The 16,996-nt window shown below is 31.6% G+C and overlaps 1 protein-coding gene across 1 annotated transcript in view; it reads left to right on the forward strand.

Annotated features, from left to right (window-relative positions):
• The window catches only part of LOC145263880 (methylmalonyl-CoA mutase, mitochondrial-like), a 106,621-nt gene extending 90,060 nt beyond the window's left edge, over positions 1-16,561 (forward strand). The window contains exons 13-19 of the mRNA XM_080120962.1: positions 4,566-4,702; positions 7,492-7,617; positions 8,638-8,739; positions 10,211-10,351; positions 12,362-12,489; positions 14,950-15,038; positions 16,267-16,561. Of these exons, the coding sequence (XP_079977088.1) occupies positions 4,566-4,702; positions 7,492-7,617; positions 8,638-8,739; positions 10,211-10,351; positions 12,362-12,489; positions 14,950-15,038; positions 16,267-16,349 (806 nt within the window). The 3' untranslated portion in view covers positions 16,350-16,561. The remainder of the gene's footprint in view (positions 1-4,565; positions 4,703-7,491; positions 7,618-8,637; positions 8,740-10,210; positions 10,352-12,361; positions 12,490-14,949; positions 15,039-16,266) is intronic.
• The last annotated feature ends 435 nt before the right edge of the window (positions 16,562-16,996 follow it).

A 16,996-nucleotide genomic window follows, 5' to 3' on the forward strand; every position in this document is an offset into this window, starting at 1 on the left:
CAGTATCAGAATTTTTGTAGGAATTTTTGACACCCCTAACACGAAACTGCGAATACAATATAAAAATCTCGGAATTTCTCTGTTAAAAGTGGGTTATTTATTTTCTTTATGGATTATACTTCCAAAATAAACTATTACAGTTGTTTTAAAAGTAATAGAAATTTTTTTTTTTTTTTTTTAAAACAGTAATGAATTTTCCGAACTCAATATTTTTCAATTTTTAAACTCAATATTTTTCAATTTTTCAATTTTAAAATTTTAAAAATCTATCAAAATTTTTCTATTGATTCTATTTTTACGATATTTCCAGGGTAAATGTGAAATTTTATGTTCTTTCCAATAAATCGAATATAATATTTTAGACAAACGTTTTTTTTTTTTTTAAATTCACGAACCCCCCCCCCATCCCAATTTTTAAGTGTCTATTAAAAAGTAAATACTTAATTTAGTAACCCGATGAGTACATAATTATTTACTCACAAATTGAAGAGAAAAGGTCAATACATAATATATTCAAATTTAAAAAAAAAAAAACATAGTGTTCTTTTAGAATTTTACCTGTAAAGTTTGAAGTTTAAAACCTTTTTTTTTAACCACGTTATTTGTTTTTTCTTTTTTTTTTTTTTAATGGAACCTTGGTCCTTGCTCCTTTAATTGAAAATAAAATTAGGGCTTGAATTACATTTTTCGAGGAGTTATAAGCTTGGAAAGACAGGGGGTCGAATAATTCACGCCTCCCATTTTGTAAATGTCTAATAATAATTAATTTAGAACCCGATGAGTACATAATTATTTACTCACAAATTGAAGAGAAAAGGTCAATACATAATATATTCAAATTTAAAACAAAAAAAAAACAGTGTTCTTATAGAATTTTACCTGTAAAGTCCGAAGTTTAAAACCTTTTTTAAAAAAAAACACGTTTTTTTTTTTTTTTTTTTTTTTTTAATGAAATCTTGGTCCTTGCTCCTTTAATTGAAAAAAAAAATTAGGGCTTGAATTGCATTTTTCGAGGAGTTATAAGCTTGGAAAGATGGGGTGGAATTATTCACTATTTTTCACGAAATTTCTGACACCGCTTCGTGAGCAGGTATTGTCAGCGATAATGATGGTGGGGGAGGATAGTATTCTCTCTCATCTGCAAGTTCTCTTTTCTTCCTATTGTCTTTCCTCTTTTCTGCTAATGCTATGCCGTCTTTGATCTTTGCTCATCTCACCCAAAAATGTCATTAAAAAAAGGCTAATTTTTGATCAAATTTTTCTTTACAAGCGTTTCGTGACTAAAAATGTCGAAAAAAAGTTTATACGCATTTGAATTATAGTGTTTTTATATTTTTACATTTTAATATTCATTTTACCAAACAAGTTTTGTCCCCTGAATATTTTCTTTAATAAAGGGAAGTAAGTCTCCGGTAAACAGTTTGAGTTATTTCCCTTGTTTATTTTCCTTTTTATTTTTCTTGTTACTTTTCTTGTTATTTTAAATGTAATGCTATTGGAAAAATTCTCTCTCCTCTGAGAAAAAAAAAAAAAATCGGTACTTGTACAGTTTAATCAAGACATTAAAAAAATGAAAATATCGAAAAAAGTTTAAAATGTACGTATCCGTTATGGAACGAAGTTCTCCGAAAAAAAAAATTTCACTTAATTTCATCAAGTAGTTTTTTTTTTTTTTTTTTTTTTTTACAGTGAAAAAAAACAATTTATGATACCGAGCAAAATGTTCGATTTTTAGGAAGAAAAGCTAGTATTAATGACGGGAAGGGGTGTCAGCGCTTTATCTGGAGTTATCTCCCTTTGGCATTTTTAAAATCCAAGATGGCTGCCTTCAACGCGCTCTCATAAAAACGTGTTTTTTCCACTGTAAAAAAAAAAACAAACAAAAAAATACTTGATGAAATGAAGTGAAATTTTTTTTTTCGGAGAACTTCGTTCCATAACGGATACATACAATTTAAACTTTTTTCGATATTTTCATTTTTTAATGTCTTGACTAAATTGTATAAGTACCGGAAAATCAGTAAAAAAAACAAAAACAAAAAAAAAACAAAACAAAAAAACAACAAGAAACAAAAAGAACAATTTTATCTACTCATTTTGAGATTCTTGTCCAGAATCCCCCTATATTAAAAAACAAAAATGAAAAATCTGTATGATGTTATGAAGCAAAAATATATTTGAAAAAATCATGTTAATTGCTCAAAAAGTTTTTTTTATAAAAAACTTTCTTTTAAAACAATTAATGGGAATTCGTAGTGATTACGACATCTGACAAATTTTGAATCATTGTTTAGTTATCGCCCTTGTTTTATGAGATTTTTTGTCAAAATAGTAAACGAGACGGTCGCTGTTCAGATATTCATAAAATTTGATTTTCTTTTAAAGATAAAACTACTGGATCAGTTAATGTGATTTTTGGAATATGATATTTTATTTCCGTCAAGGGTACATCATACAGATTTTTCTTTATTTTTGCTTTTTAATATGACTGGGAATTCTGGACAAAAGTCCATTATAATATAAAAAAAAAATGTTTTAAGCCAATAAGAAATAAATTCCATCACAGAAGCATCTGCATTTCAATACAATAAAATTCGATGTGGTTTATTCGCTTTTACTTCTGTTATGCACTTTTTATCTTCAGATTTCAAATGGATGAACACAGATTACACATTTCAAAACCATTATTTACTATTCCGTAAATTGGTTTAAAAACTTAAAATAATGCACGCACATGCCAATGAACGGTAGAGAAAATTGAGATAAATTTCTCATAAAAAAACGTTAATCATTATTAATATCGACACAATTTTTTAGGAAATTCTGTTAAAAAATTAAAAACTATTTTATCTACTTATTTTTGACTTATATGCATAGAAAAAATTGTTTAAAAGAAGTTTTAAGCCAATTTACTGTAGTGAAAATACTGTGGAAGTCTCTAATCTGTTTATTGAGATTTTCGGACCGACTTCCTTATCCTGGTTGTTACAGTCACAACGTTTCGGCCGTTTTGCCCTCCGGCCTTCATCAGGTGTTTTGTACCGAACTGGGGAACCGTTTGTTAGGAGTCTCGAACCCAACCCTGTATTATTATTATTACGGGGGTACCGTGTTCGGACTCCAGCTAGGCTCTGGGACATAGTTGCTGATTCTCTGTTTTGAATGTTACTTTTCACTGCCTTCGTTCAGGATTGAACTCAGCACCTTTGGGTAACTATAAACTTTGATACAATGTCTAGGACCACTCGGCCATATGTCACTAGGACAGGATGAGGAAGTCAGTCTGACAATCTCAATAAATGAAAACACCTCATCTAAAAAATACAGACAATTACTCTCTAAGTTGTGTTCAGCTAATTTGAATCTGAGGAGAGGAAGAAATTATATAACCAGAATGTCTGAATTTTGATACCATTAGATTAAATGTGGCTTACTCGTTTTCACTCCTATTATTTTTATTTTTTATTTATTTATTTATTTTTTTTTACACAGTGATCACCACTTATCAAGGCCCGGAAGCCACTCTTTGATTTAGGCACAGATATAGAGTGGGGAAAATTTTTCACAGTGGGTTCAGCTAGACGGGTGTTTTTTGTGAAAGATTGGCGAGGGGGGACCAGAGATTTGAGTTCAGATGAGCACCTGCCATGGAAAGTCCTATTATGTACTTCCTATCCTCAGATTCAAAATGGTTGAATGCAAATTACAAACCATAACCCTATTTACAGTACAATTGGCTTAAATCTTGTTTCAAACATTGCGTTCTTAACACAGGTAGGTCACAAATGAGTAGTTAACAACAAAAAAATTGTTTTTGATTTCCCAACGTTATTTCCTTTAAAATAATTTGCCTAGGTTAAAAATGATTACTGGCTTAAGAACAACAACAAATTAATTTTTTTTTCTTAAAAAGGAAAGTTCTTGTCTATAATTCTTCCTATATTAAAAAAAAAAAACACGAAAAATCTGTATGATGTACAAAACAAAAAAATCATGTAATTTGCTCAACTAGTTTTATTTTGAAAACAATCTAAAAGAGACAAAGGTAGGTTAACTCAACACTAATAAAACTTACTAAATTCATGTTGTAATGCCTATGAGTTCCCATTAATCACTTAAAAATGATTTTCCTTATAGAAATACAACTACTGGATCAATTTACGTAATTTTTGGAATAGGTTATTTTCATTTTACCATGGATATGTACATCATATAATTTTTCTTTTAATATAGGAGAAATTCTGGACAATAACCAAAAATCTGTTAAAAAAAACTAGTTAAAGTACCTGTCACCAACTGGGTTCTTATTTTTGAATTTTATTGCCAAGAAACGTCTATCAAATATATTTCATCCATTTTTTAAAAACAAAAAAAAAAATGATTTTTAAAATTGGTGAAATTTTATAAGGACACAATAAATATTGGTTGGACATGTAATAAAACTATAACTTTGATAAAAATGAGTGAAATGAATGAACACTTGATTTTAAACCGTTTCTGTTGAAATCTGTTTTTTTAAACAAACAAAAATAAAAAATAAAAAACATTTTAATCGTCTTCTTCAGAGGTGATTGTTGGTGTGAACAAGTATCGTCTTAAAGAAGAGGAGCTGGTCGATGTCTTAGCCATTGACAATACCAAAGTGCGAGAGTCTCAAACAGCCAGGTTGAACAAAATTAGGGAGACTCGCAATCCCAAAAAGGTGAGACACTAAAACGAAATTGGATGCTTGTCCAGAATTCTTCTTGTAATTAAAAAACAATAAAAGAAAAATCTCTGTATGTACGTATGACGCAGTGAAACTATCATACTTAAAAACTTATGTATATGGATCAAGTAGTTTTATTTATTTTTTATTTTTTTAAATTCAATTTTCACCCCAAACAAGGCACGGTGCCACTTTGAAGTAGGGAACTACTATCAGGGACATAAGTTGCAGGGGTATTATGAAGGGAGATGGGCAGCAAGATGTTTGTTCACATTACACTTGAACTTCTGCATGTCAGTACAGTTGGGAAAACAGAATCCCGGAAGAGATTTCCAAAGTCTAGCAGTTCTGGGGAAGAAACTGTTGGGGATCTCTACTGTGTAGGGGTGGGATTTAGCTGCTTGTTGGGTTTGTCAGGGGTATTTATGCCGAGGGAGGTACAAGTGCTTGTAGAACAGGCAGAGAGATGCAACATTTTGTCGATGGGATAGAGGCTGAAGCCTAGATGACAGTTCAGGACCTGTTAGGTTGGCGACTTTCTTTTGGACCCTGTCAAGGAGCGAGAGACTAGCAGATGCACCAGCCCAAATGTGACAACAGTACTCCATACATGGGTGAATGGTGGCCTTATAGAGGTACAGGATAACTTCAAAAGCATGTGGACCCGATCTTATCCCAGCTGTGCTATTAAAAAAGTGCTCAGCCGAAGTAGCTCCAGTTCTCTCCAAACTCTACAACAAATGCCTTAATGAAGCTTGCTTTCCGGGCTGTTGGAAAACTGCTTCTGTTGTACCAGTATTCAAGAATTCTGGCGAAAGGACTGACCCATCAAATTATCGCCCCATTAGCCTCCTCCCACTTTTTGTCAAAATATTTGAGACCTTAATTAACCATGCTCTAGTCCATCATCTTACAGATGCTAAACTACTGACTGACAAACAATATGGATTTAGACAAGCCCGTTCCACAGCAGACATCCTAACTGTGATCTCTGAACGTATATACCATTCACTGGACAAAGCGGGGGAGGGCAGAGTGGTAGCTCCAGATATATCTAAGGCTTTTGACAGGGTATGGCATGAGGGTCTCCTCAGAAAAATTAGATCATACGGTATCACTGGTAGAATACTTAACATAATTAAATCCTTCTTAGATAAGAGAAAAATCCAGGTTGTCCTCGACGGTCGTACATCTAAACAATATGATATAAATGCGGGGGTGCCCCAGGGTTCTATCCTTGGACCTCTATTGTTCCTGATATTCATAAATAACCTCCCCGACAAAATTGCCTCTGAGATGGGTATATATAATTTCAGGCGTAAGTAGCTTTCTAGCAGTTTTTTCATAAAGAAAATCATTTTGAAGTGATTAATAGGAATTCATAGTCATTACAGCATAAATTTAACAAGTTTGGATTATTGTTGAATTAACTTTTCTTTGTATTGAGATTTTTTTCAAAATGGCAGACAAGGCAGTCGCTTTTAGGATACTCATAAAATTTAATTTTCTTGTTTAAAAATAAAACTACTCGATCAGTTTATATGATTTTTAGAATATGATATTTTCGTTTTATCACAGGTATGTACATTATACAGATTTTTTTTTTCTTTTTTTTTTTCATTTTAAATATAGGGGGAATTTTTTGAGAAGGAATTGTGTTGAGATAGGACAATGTCTTCTATTTTTTTAAAATTATTTTTTTATTAGCCAAAATGACGGTTTTTTTAATCTGAGATCTCCTTTTAGGAATTTTACCAAAAAAAAAAAAGATTGTAATTTAAAAAAAAATCTTTGGTATGTGTATATTTTTATATTATTTGATGATGATTTTAAATTAGGAGTTGAAGCTGTCAACAGCTTTAAGTACCTTACACGTTACACATGTTGAAGTGAAGAATAGACTTAGACAAGCAGTTGGACCATATGAAAATCTGAAAATCTGTAAAGGCGAGAAAATGAAGTGGTACCGCCACATCATACAATCTTCATGTCTTGCAAAGACCATCCTGCAAGGAATTGTGCAGGAAAGAAAAGTGGGTTTGACAACAAAAGATGTGCGAGAAAAATGTCCAAGAATCAATGATTGTTGAGAATGCTTAATTTTCGAATAAATTAGATGATTACTGTCGGCATTTCTAGAAATACATTGGGTACTTATGTGAGGCACCACATGAAGGTTGCCAACATACCTAAATGAAAACGTTTCTGTAGAATCAAATGGATTTGAACCTAGCACACCTTGGTTTTCAATCTCAAGTTAAACACTTGACCACCATCAATGCCCACATTTGTGAATCCTAACTGCAGATCGAGATGGAAGGATACAGGCCACAGAGATAAGATGCTTTCAAAAGAACTTCAGCGTGTCACACAACACTATTACGAATGATCTAGTGAAGAACAGATTCATATAAGCAGTCGAAGCATATGACGAATATGAAGGAGAGGAATATGAGTCTTGCTGGGAACACTGACAGAAGGAAGAAGGAGGGTGAACAAAGAATGTGACGGAAGAACAATATCTGTGGAGGGCTTGTACTGAGTAACATGTTTGGGAATGCTGAAGAAAACTGTCTGCCAGGTTGTCTTTGCCATATCATCATTCTTCTAAGCTAATAAAGTAAAACCTGAAAATCTGCATCCCTGTCGTACTAAAGAACCAAAAAAATTTTATCTTAAAGTATTTAGTTGCAAAAAAAATCTGTGCTCAATCGAGGAAATAAAAGAATGTTTTCCTTGTTTTTTTTTAAATTTTTTTGAAAATAATTTTTTTTTTCCATTAGGTTGCCAGATGTTTAGAAGCGATCACAGAATGCTGCAAGTCCCAAGACGGTAACCTTTTGGCGCTTTCCATCGATGCAGCTCGTGAGAGGTGTTCAGTCGGCGAGATTACAGATGCCATGGAATTAGTAAGTCCACACACATTCTCAATCCTCCATGTCTACTGTAACTTTGAGAGATTATTTTATTTTAACCTCTAGTTTATCTCTGTCATTGTTTTTCTTCTCTCTATCATTGTCTGTCTCTTTCTCTCTCTCTCTCTTTCGTGTTGTGTCTCTCTCTTCTTGTCTCTCCCTCTCTTCCTTCATCCTCCCTTGCTCATTGCCCTTCCCCTTATATATATATATATATCAGGAAAAGTTGCATTTTGTAATATTTATAGTTATTGTATTTTTTGCAATTGTTTTAACAACAAAAGTGTTTTTTGTTTTTTTCAAACACAAACGCAAGCACAGACTATAATAAAAACCAGTAGCGACACATTTTTCTTTTTAGTGAAATATTCCTCTGAACTTGATCTACTTCAAAAATTAATATTCCTTTCTTACGCACTCTCTGGTCCTGGATATGGCCTTAAACTATATAAATTGTTGATAGTTGTCGTAGCTACATCTACATGCAATAGCTTCAAGAAATTGACTTCCAAACTAAAGGTGCTGGATATGACCTTAAACTATATCCAGTGGTGAGGCCCCTGCTTGCGGGCTTTGGGGAGTGTGGAGCCACCCTTTAATTACCATTGCTCCCAGGTCCACTCTGACCCCGAGTGGTAGTACCTTTAGGGTTCCAACTATGGGTTAAATAGAATCCGACTTGAAAACAACAAATATATTTTATTGAAAATTTTTTCTTCACAATCTTTGGATTCGGCATTAAATAATCCGAAAAAGGTTGATATGCCATAAAACAAAAACAACCAACTACACACTCTCATCCAGTTATTACTGTAGAATGATCTATCTACAAAAATTAATATTCCTTTCTTATATAATTCTAACACACCGTCGTCCAGTTATTGCTGTAGAATGGACCAGCATAGATTCGTACGAATGTGGATTGAGTGTGTAGCTTACGTATCCACTTGTCATTTTCTCATTGTTTTGCAAATAAATACGTTTGTAAAATCTTTTGCTTACTTTTTCTCTCAGGTGTTTGGACGTTACGTTGCTTCTGACCGCCTGGTGAGTGGAGCATACAAAACTGAATATGGTGAGAACGACGAAGTAGACAACGTCATCAACCGAGTTGAGGTGAGTAAAGTTGGGGGTTAGCGTCATTTTTATAAGTGTTAATAGATTATCTTATGCTGCTGACATTGTACTTATCCTATATATAAAGTTGTGATTTTTAGGATGGTTATATAGTGGGTTTTTTTTTATAAGCTCTATAATAAAATCTGTTTCAAATTAAATTAAATATTGGTCCGTGCTAAAAACATAAAAATTGAATTTCTAATTAATTTTAATAGTTAATCTTGATTGTTTTGTTTTTGAATAGTTATAAATAGAGGAAGTGGGGGAGCTTTTCTCCCACACTTCAGATGTCTTAATACTGGCATACATAACACCAGAATAAATTTAATAATGGACATTAGTCATAGAGGAGACTTGGCTGGTTCAGTTATGCTGTGCACCGCAATGCAAAGAAGTTCATCCACAAAGCAATAATTCCAGAACCACTCCAAAGTTGATGACACTTAGGAAACCAGCTGAAGAAGTGGTTAGACACCATCAAAGCCAACAAACTTAACTCTGGTTTACAGGTCTATAATGTTTGTCACTGGTCCCAGGACTATCTTGGCTGCTGTGGACAATCATGCCTGTTCTGTATTCATTCGGGATGCTTTGTATTCTATGGGAGGAACCGGCTCAACTCATCTTTGGTGAATGTCATCTGATGTCAAGTCAATAAATAAAGGAGGAGGAAGGAGCTTTTCTCTTCACTGACAATTTTTTACTGTAAATATGCAAGGAAAAAAGGGGAAGAAAGAAAAAAGAGAAGAAAAAAAATCATGCGTTCTGATGTTGAATCATATGTTTTGTTTTAATTGCTGAAATCTCTTGATCGGTTATTGCGCTGAACTTAGAGAAGTTGTCAGTTCGAATCTCACTTGGGGCATAAATACTAATGTATTCTTATTTTGTCCAGAAATGGATTGAAATATTTCAAATTACAATATCAAGCAGACCTGTGGCATAATGAATAAACTAATTGGTAAAATTCAACTGTAAGTTACCCTCTTTTAGTGGTTGAAGGTTCAATCCTCACTGGGTGACACTCAAAATACAATTGCAAGTTACTTAGGACTTCTACCCACTCATGGCTGATAGAACAAGAGCATTCTACCCCCATGGATTAAATAAAGAGTTCTGTTCAGAATACTGTGCAAATTTGCGAGTAATCAAAAAGATTCCAGAGTTCAACAAGATAGACCGGAAGAAAGTCGGAGATTACATTGGCCAAATAACACTCCAGATGAGAACGGTTAGGGTTATGAATAATTGAAATAATACAAATTATCTAAAAAATTCAGAAACAGCAAATTATGTAGTTTTATTGCTTTTATTTCTGTAGTTTATGAAAATGATGAGCCTAAGGTGAATAAGTCTTTTTAGTGAAAACTGAATGTTTGTTGTTGATGATTGGAAATATGATCTTTTTTATTTTTGTACATCAACATGAAAAATGAAATTACTGGCATAATGCATTTATTTTTCCCAGGAGTTTGAAAAAGTTGAAGGTCGACGTCCCAGGATTTTGGTTGCCAAAGTCGGACAGGATGGACATGACAGAGGTGGAAAAGTCATCGCTACAGGCTTTGCAGATATGGGATTTGATGTTGATGTAGGCCCTCTATTTTCAGTGAGTTCTATTGCCTTATTTTCCTTTTTATAATTACTAGCAAGGAGACCCAACGTTACCTGGATTAAATGAGAATCACATTTACAATACTTTTCTTGTCATCCAAATCAGTGAAATCGCACATTTTTCAATCAGATTGATTAATTAGTCAGGAGAAAATTTCGCATGCCTTCTCGCAGTGAGTTAGTTCACGATACATTGTAGTCTACATTGCACTGTAGAGAACCTGATATTGATTTTATAAAATTTATATAATGTCTTGAAGTTAAAGACGCAAAAGTAAAGTATCATAGTCCAATTGTGCTCTAAACACAAACATTCATTTGAAATGTGTCCCTGTTGATTTTTTTATACAGTCCTTCTGCTTTGGTGATAAAACTTCTCAAATGCACTCATGTTAGGCTATATAAGGGTGTTAAAATTGGACTGTCCATTCTTTAATCAGATTTTTTTCGGTTATCAATTTTTCAATACTTATTGGAGGCATTCTAATATAAAACCTAACACACAATATATTTGTGTAAAATTAAAACAAAAATTGGAGTCCATAGAGAGCAGACTCACACAGACAAAATGCCTTTTATATATAGAGATAATTTGTTTCCAAAGTTAAAAACAAAAGCAAGGAGGGTTATCTGTTTGAGGAGATGACTAAACATATTCGCTCATTATTTTTTGGACTATTTTTCTCATCTTAGTTGTTTTTTTCTTCACAACGTTTCAGCCGATGTAACCTTCAAAATCATCTTCAGGTGCATTCACACTGGATGTTATTGGTGAATAATGAAAAAAATGTTTGGTTTATTTGCTTTTTCAGTGAATACAGCCGTTAGAAATTTAAAACGCAAATAGCGCCAAGTCTTTTTTTTTTTTTTTTCTTAAACGTAGTTATATAGGAGCTAAAAAAAAAATAAAGTAAAAGAATTTGATGTACGAGGTTTCTTCGATAAGTTTCCAGACATTTTTTGTATGGCACTTTTATTGATAGTAAACACATGAAACTCTAGTCCTCTTCAAAGTAATCTCTTCTGGCTGCAATGCACTTATTGTACCGTTTCAACAACTTCTGGAAGACCCCAAGGAAGTCGTCTTGTGTGATTGTGTTAATAGCCCTCGTCACAGCCTCTTTCATTTCCTCAATTGTCTCATAATGACAGCCTCTAAGGTTTTCCTTGAGGTTAGGGAATAAGCAAAAGTCACATGGAGCAAGGTCTGGACTATAGGGAGGGTGAGAAACTGTCATGATACTCATCTTGGTCAAATAGTCTCTGACAAGGATGGAGCGTCCTTGGGACAAACTTCACGCAAATCTTCTGCATCTTCAGTTCCTCACGAATAAGTGTGTACAGTTCCTACACTGACATCACACTGTGCACTATATATAGACATACGATATACGATGGTCCTTATCGATGAAATTCTTTATTTAGCCACTTAGCTCTGGTGTTCTGACTTCCTTACTCCTCCTACACCTCTCATCATCCCTCACAGACACCCTGTCTTCCTTGAATCTCTTATACCACTCAAAAACTGATGCTCAATTCATGCAAGATGGTCCCAAAGCCAGTCTGAAGCCATCTGTACGTTTCTGTGGCATTTTTCCAGGTTTAAAACAGAATCTTATTGCATATTGTTCTTCTAAAGTGTCCTCCTCACGTCCAAATTACAGTTTTGAAATTCACCAGCTGTGACAATCAGGCTTTAGTAGGATGTATTTCAATTCCTGTTGTAGCTGCTCATTTGAACCTGAAATCATAAAAATTGGCCAGTCATCTAATAAAATGTATAGCAATAACATACCAAATTTTTAAGCGTCTACAATTTTAAATGCTTGTACAAAAACGTCTGGAAACTCATTGAAGGCACTTCAGAATGTAAACAGACATCTCACGGCTCAATTCCTCACATGTAGACATGATCCCAATTAGTAGCCCCTCATGTCGTATCAGCTTTTTTTGGGATAAAAAAGATCATATAAAATTTCTTGTTAAATTTCTTATTTTGAAACAGACGCCAATGGAAGCTGCGAAACAGGCGATCGATGCTGATGTCCATGTTGTTGGTGTGAGTTCTTTGGCTGCTGGACACAAAACCCTTATTCCTGAGCTGATAAAAGTACTGAAATCCATGGGAAGACCGTAAGTACACTTTCTCTTTTTTGATTTTATTTTTATTTCTTCTTTGGTTTAATATTATTAAAAAAACTATTAATATTATTAAAAAAACTATTAATATTATTAAAAAAAACTATTAATATTATTAAAAAAAACTATTAATATTATTAAAAAAACTATTAATATTATTAAAAAAACTATTAATATTATTAAAAAAACTATTAATATTATTAAAAAAACTATTAATATTATTAAAAAAAACTTAATATTATTAAAAAAAACTATTAATATAATTAAAAAAAACTATTAATATTATTAAAAAAACTATTAATATTAAAAAAACTATTAATATTATTAAAAAAACTATTAATATTATTAAAAAAAACTATTAATATTATTAAAAAAACTATTAATATTATTAAAAAAACTATTAATATTATTAAAAAAAACTATTAATATTATTAAAAAAACTATTAATATTATTAAAAAAACTATTAATATTATTAAAAAAAAACTATTAATATTAAAAAAAAACTATTAATATTATTAAAAAAAAACTATTAATATTATTAAAAAAAAACTATTAATATTATTAAAAAAAACTATTAATATTATTAAAAAAAACTATTAATATTATTAAAAAAAAACTATTAATATTATTAAAAAAACTATTAATATTATTAAAAAAAACTATTAATATTATTAAAAAAAAACTATTAATATTATTAAAAAAAAACTATTAATATTATTAAAAAAAACTAATAATCCATATATTAATATCATAGCGTGTGTGTTATTTTCTGTGTCACGCTTGCATTCGGGTCATTTAATTATGTACTTCCATTTCTTGTAATAAATAATTTTACTAAGAATTCTTAGTAATCTATTTTTTTTATAAATAATTTTATCAAGAATTCTTCATAAATCTTGGTTTCGATTTCGATTATAACTGAAGGAACTAAAGTTATATATATATATTTATAAGTTTGGGATTTAGTTTTGATTCAAGCTGATGAACCAAAGTCATATAGATATATATATTTTTTTTTGAAATTGCAACTTTATAAAAATTAATAGAACATTAACTCTATAATAATATATACAAAATCTGCAAGAATTAAAATATCATATTTAAGCGTATTTTACGACCTGGCTACGCCGGGCGTCCTTGCTTGCTTGGATAAATACTTTTGCAGTTTTAACAAAAGAGCTACAGTAATATCAGGGCGTCTTCATTTACACTTAACATCTACAGAATGACAACATCAATATATTACATATGGATGAGTTCCCTGTGGAATTTCCACAGGTCCCGCTAGTATTATTCAATATTATTAAAATAACTGTTAATATCATTTAATATTATTAAAATAACTGTTAATATCATTTGATATTATTAAAATAACTGTTAATATCATTTAATATTATTAAGATAACTGTTAATATCATTTAATATTATTAAGATAACTGTTAATATCATTTAATATTATTAAGATAACTGTTAATATCATTTAATATTATTAAGATAACTGTTAATATCATTTAATATTATTAAGATAACTGTTAATATCATTTAATATTAAGATAACTGTTAATATCATTTAATATTATTAAGATAACTGTTAATATCATTTAATATTATTAAAATAACTGTTAATATCATTTAATATTATTAAGATAACTGTTAATATCATTTAATATTATTAAGATAACTGTTATTTAATTTAGTTGATTTTTTTCAGCTTGTTTATTTTGTATTTTTGTCAGATTTTCGTACAGTTTATATTAAACTAGCTGGCCATCCAGCATTGCCCAGTCATAAAATTCGTACAGAAACTGAGACATGTTCATGCGGGTATTATGTTTTTTCTAAACAGTTCACTACTTGTAATAATAAAAAAAAAAAAAATACTCGAGCTGAGGTCGAAACCAAAACCTAAAAACAGGGAATCAAGTATCATAACCATTTGGTCAGCTTGACATGATCTTTAAAAAGTGTTTTCAAACCTATTTATTAACATAAGGAAGCTGCCATGTGAACGATTCACGCATGCGCATTCATGAAACAGATGACAAACAAAAAATCTGATGACCCCCCCATCCCCCACCCCACATACCAATTTTTCAATTTTGACCCCTTAGTAGCCTTGTTTTTTAGATGGAAACAGATTAAAAAATTTTTCCACATGTCTGACTACCCTCTATACCAAATTTCACATTCTCACTTTTCTCGATAAGATAGATTATATTAATATTTGAGTAGCTTTTGCTCAATTCATTCAATCATCTTCAGGTGGTTTGTTCATATTTGCTTGGTAGGTTGAACAGTCCAAGAAGGTATGGCTTTTTAAACTAAATTCTTTATTTTTATTTTTACATGTTTTTACTGAAAGCTTCTTTAGACTAAATATATTGCTCCTAACTTTGATTTTTAATTCCTGACAAAGACCAATAATTTTGTTCCGGTGGGTTCTTATTTTTTAGAGACATAATTGTGGTTGCTGGCGGAGTCATTCCACCCCAAGATTATGATTTTCTCACGGAAGCCGGCTGTGCCGCAATTTTTGGTCCAGGTAAGAATGCAACCAGCTACATAACATTGTAATCTGCTTATTATAAAAAAGTAAATACAAAGTAAATGTTTTTTAAATACCAATCAAGGCCAAAAGCAACTTGAGGATAATGAGATAAATGGATGTGGAAGAATATTATGAGAGGATTGAAAATGATGGAATAAACAAAATATTTTCTACGAGGGACGATTTATAACAAAGACCCATAACAGACAAAGTACTTGATAAAAATTCATTTTTAAGTGGCACTCTTGTGGAGGTTGAAGGTTTCAGCCTAGATTGCATTATAGGGGTAAAATTGACCCCAAATTGTTTGTCCACACTTTTCTCATAACCACACCTTGGATTTTAAAATTTTTTTGCAGAAACGTTAATCATGGTGAAAGAACGGATTTTCCGGGATAACTCTGGTTGATCCCATAGGGAGCATTACAGGGGTAAAATTGACCCCAAATCATTCACTCATGGAATGGGACCCCGCATGCTTGGCTTGTTGTCCGATCTTTTGTCCTGATTAACAATCCTATTCCCCAGTGTTTTTTTTTGTTTTTTTTACTACCCTTACTTCCTATATCTTTGTTCTGCTGATAAACCTAGTTCTCTTTTTTTTATTTTTAATTCCTAATTATTTATCTTCTATCTTTGGAAGGGGGAATGTTGACACCTAATCGATAATTATTTGTTTTCTATCCGTTAATCAACTTGCCCCTCATAATTTGTGTATTCATTCTTTTTGCGGACTGTTATCCTCATTTTCAAAGTTGTTGTTTCACCATGTTTCAGCCAATTCATCCTCTGGCCTTCTTCAGGTGATCGACCGTGACGGGATAGGAATACCAAGTCCTGTAATTTATCCCGAGTAATTACTGCCTTCCATAGTTGTTGTCTCCGCATGTTTTGGCCAACTAAACCTCTGGCCTGCTTTGGGTAGGATTGAAACCACTTTCTTCAGACAGTGCACATCTGGAACCATAGACTCGACTCCTTTATCCGCTACGCCATGGGCCCCGAAGGCCAGAGGAATAATTGGTTGAAACCTGGTGAAAGATGAGGATAAATCTGCAAAAAGAATGAATGCACAAATTATGAAGCCTCATTTCAAAAGATTAAAAAAAGAAAATAATTGCCTCTCATCATTATGTGATAACATGAAAACGATTTTGGATTTTTTATCTGTTCTAATAACTTTTTTTTTTTTTTTTTTTTTTTTTTTTTTTTTTTTTTTCAGGTACTCGTATTCCAGATGCTGCCATCAAGGTGTTGGAATGCATTGAAAATGAGATGCCTTATCGGAAATCTGAAAGTGCTTAAACATATGCAAATGATCGATGTAGATTCAGATAGAATGGTATAATTGGTGACGCATGTGATAAGCATGTGTCATTCTCTTATCTGCCATTAATTGATAAAGAAGGAAGCGGACAATCAATTATCATTTCTGTATTGATTATATAAATATGTTATATTGTCATATTTTCAAAGTCAGACCTATATAGCATTAAAATTGACAAATCAATCTCCAATTTTCTTTTGTTATTGTCCTACAACGATGTTCATAGCTACAATTTGTTTTGAAAAATTAATTCTTCGGCCTAGATGATTGCTAATATGAAACCTTTTCGAATAGTAATGTTGAAAAGACTAAAATAACTTGAGTAACACTAGTATTTTTAATATATATATATATATATATATATATATATTTTTGTTTTTGAAATATCGTTACTTTACGGAAACATAAATCGTAAAATTGCCAACTCATTAATGAAACAGCTGTAATGGAAAAATCCAGGAAATAAACGAAGGTTATAAAAAACAAAAACGTGAGTCTTTAAATTTTCAACAAAATTTTGCACTATATATATATATATATATATATATATATAATTATTTTATTCAATTAAGGTAAACATTGGCCACTACAATAAACCTGTTTCAATCTAAGAAGATTTCACATA

Source organism: Euprymna scolopes, chromosome 39 (genome assembly GCF_053919585.1).
Source record: "Euprymna scolopes isolate OS-2025 chromosome 39, ASM5391958v1, whole genome shotgun sequence".
NCBI classification, from domain to species: domain Eukaryota; kingdom Metazoa; phylum Mollusca; class Cephalopoda; order Sepiida; family Sepiolidae; genus Euprymna; species Euprymna scolopes.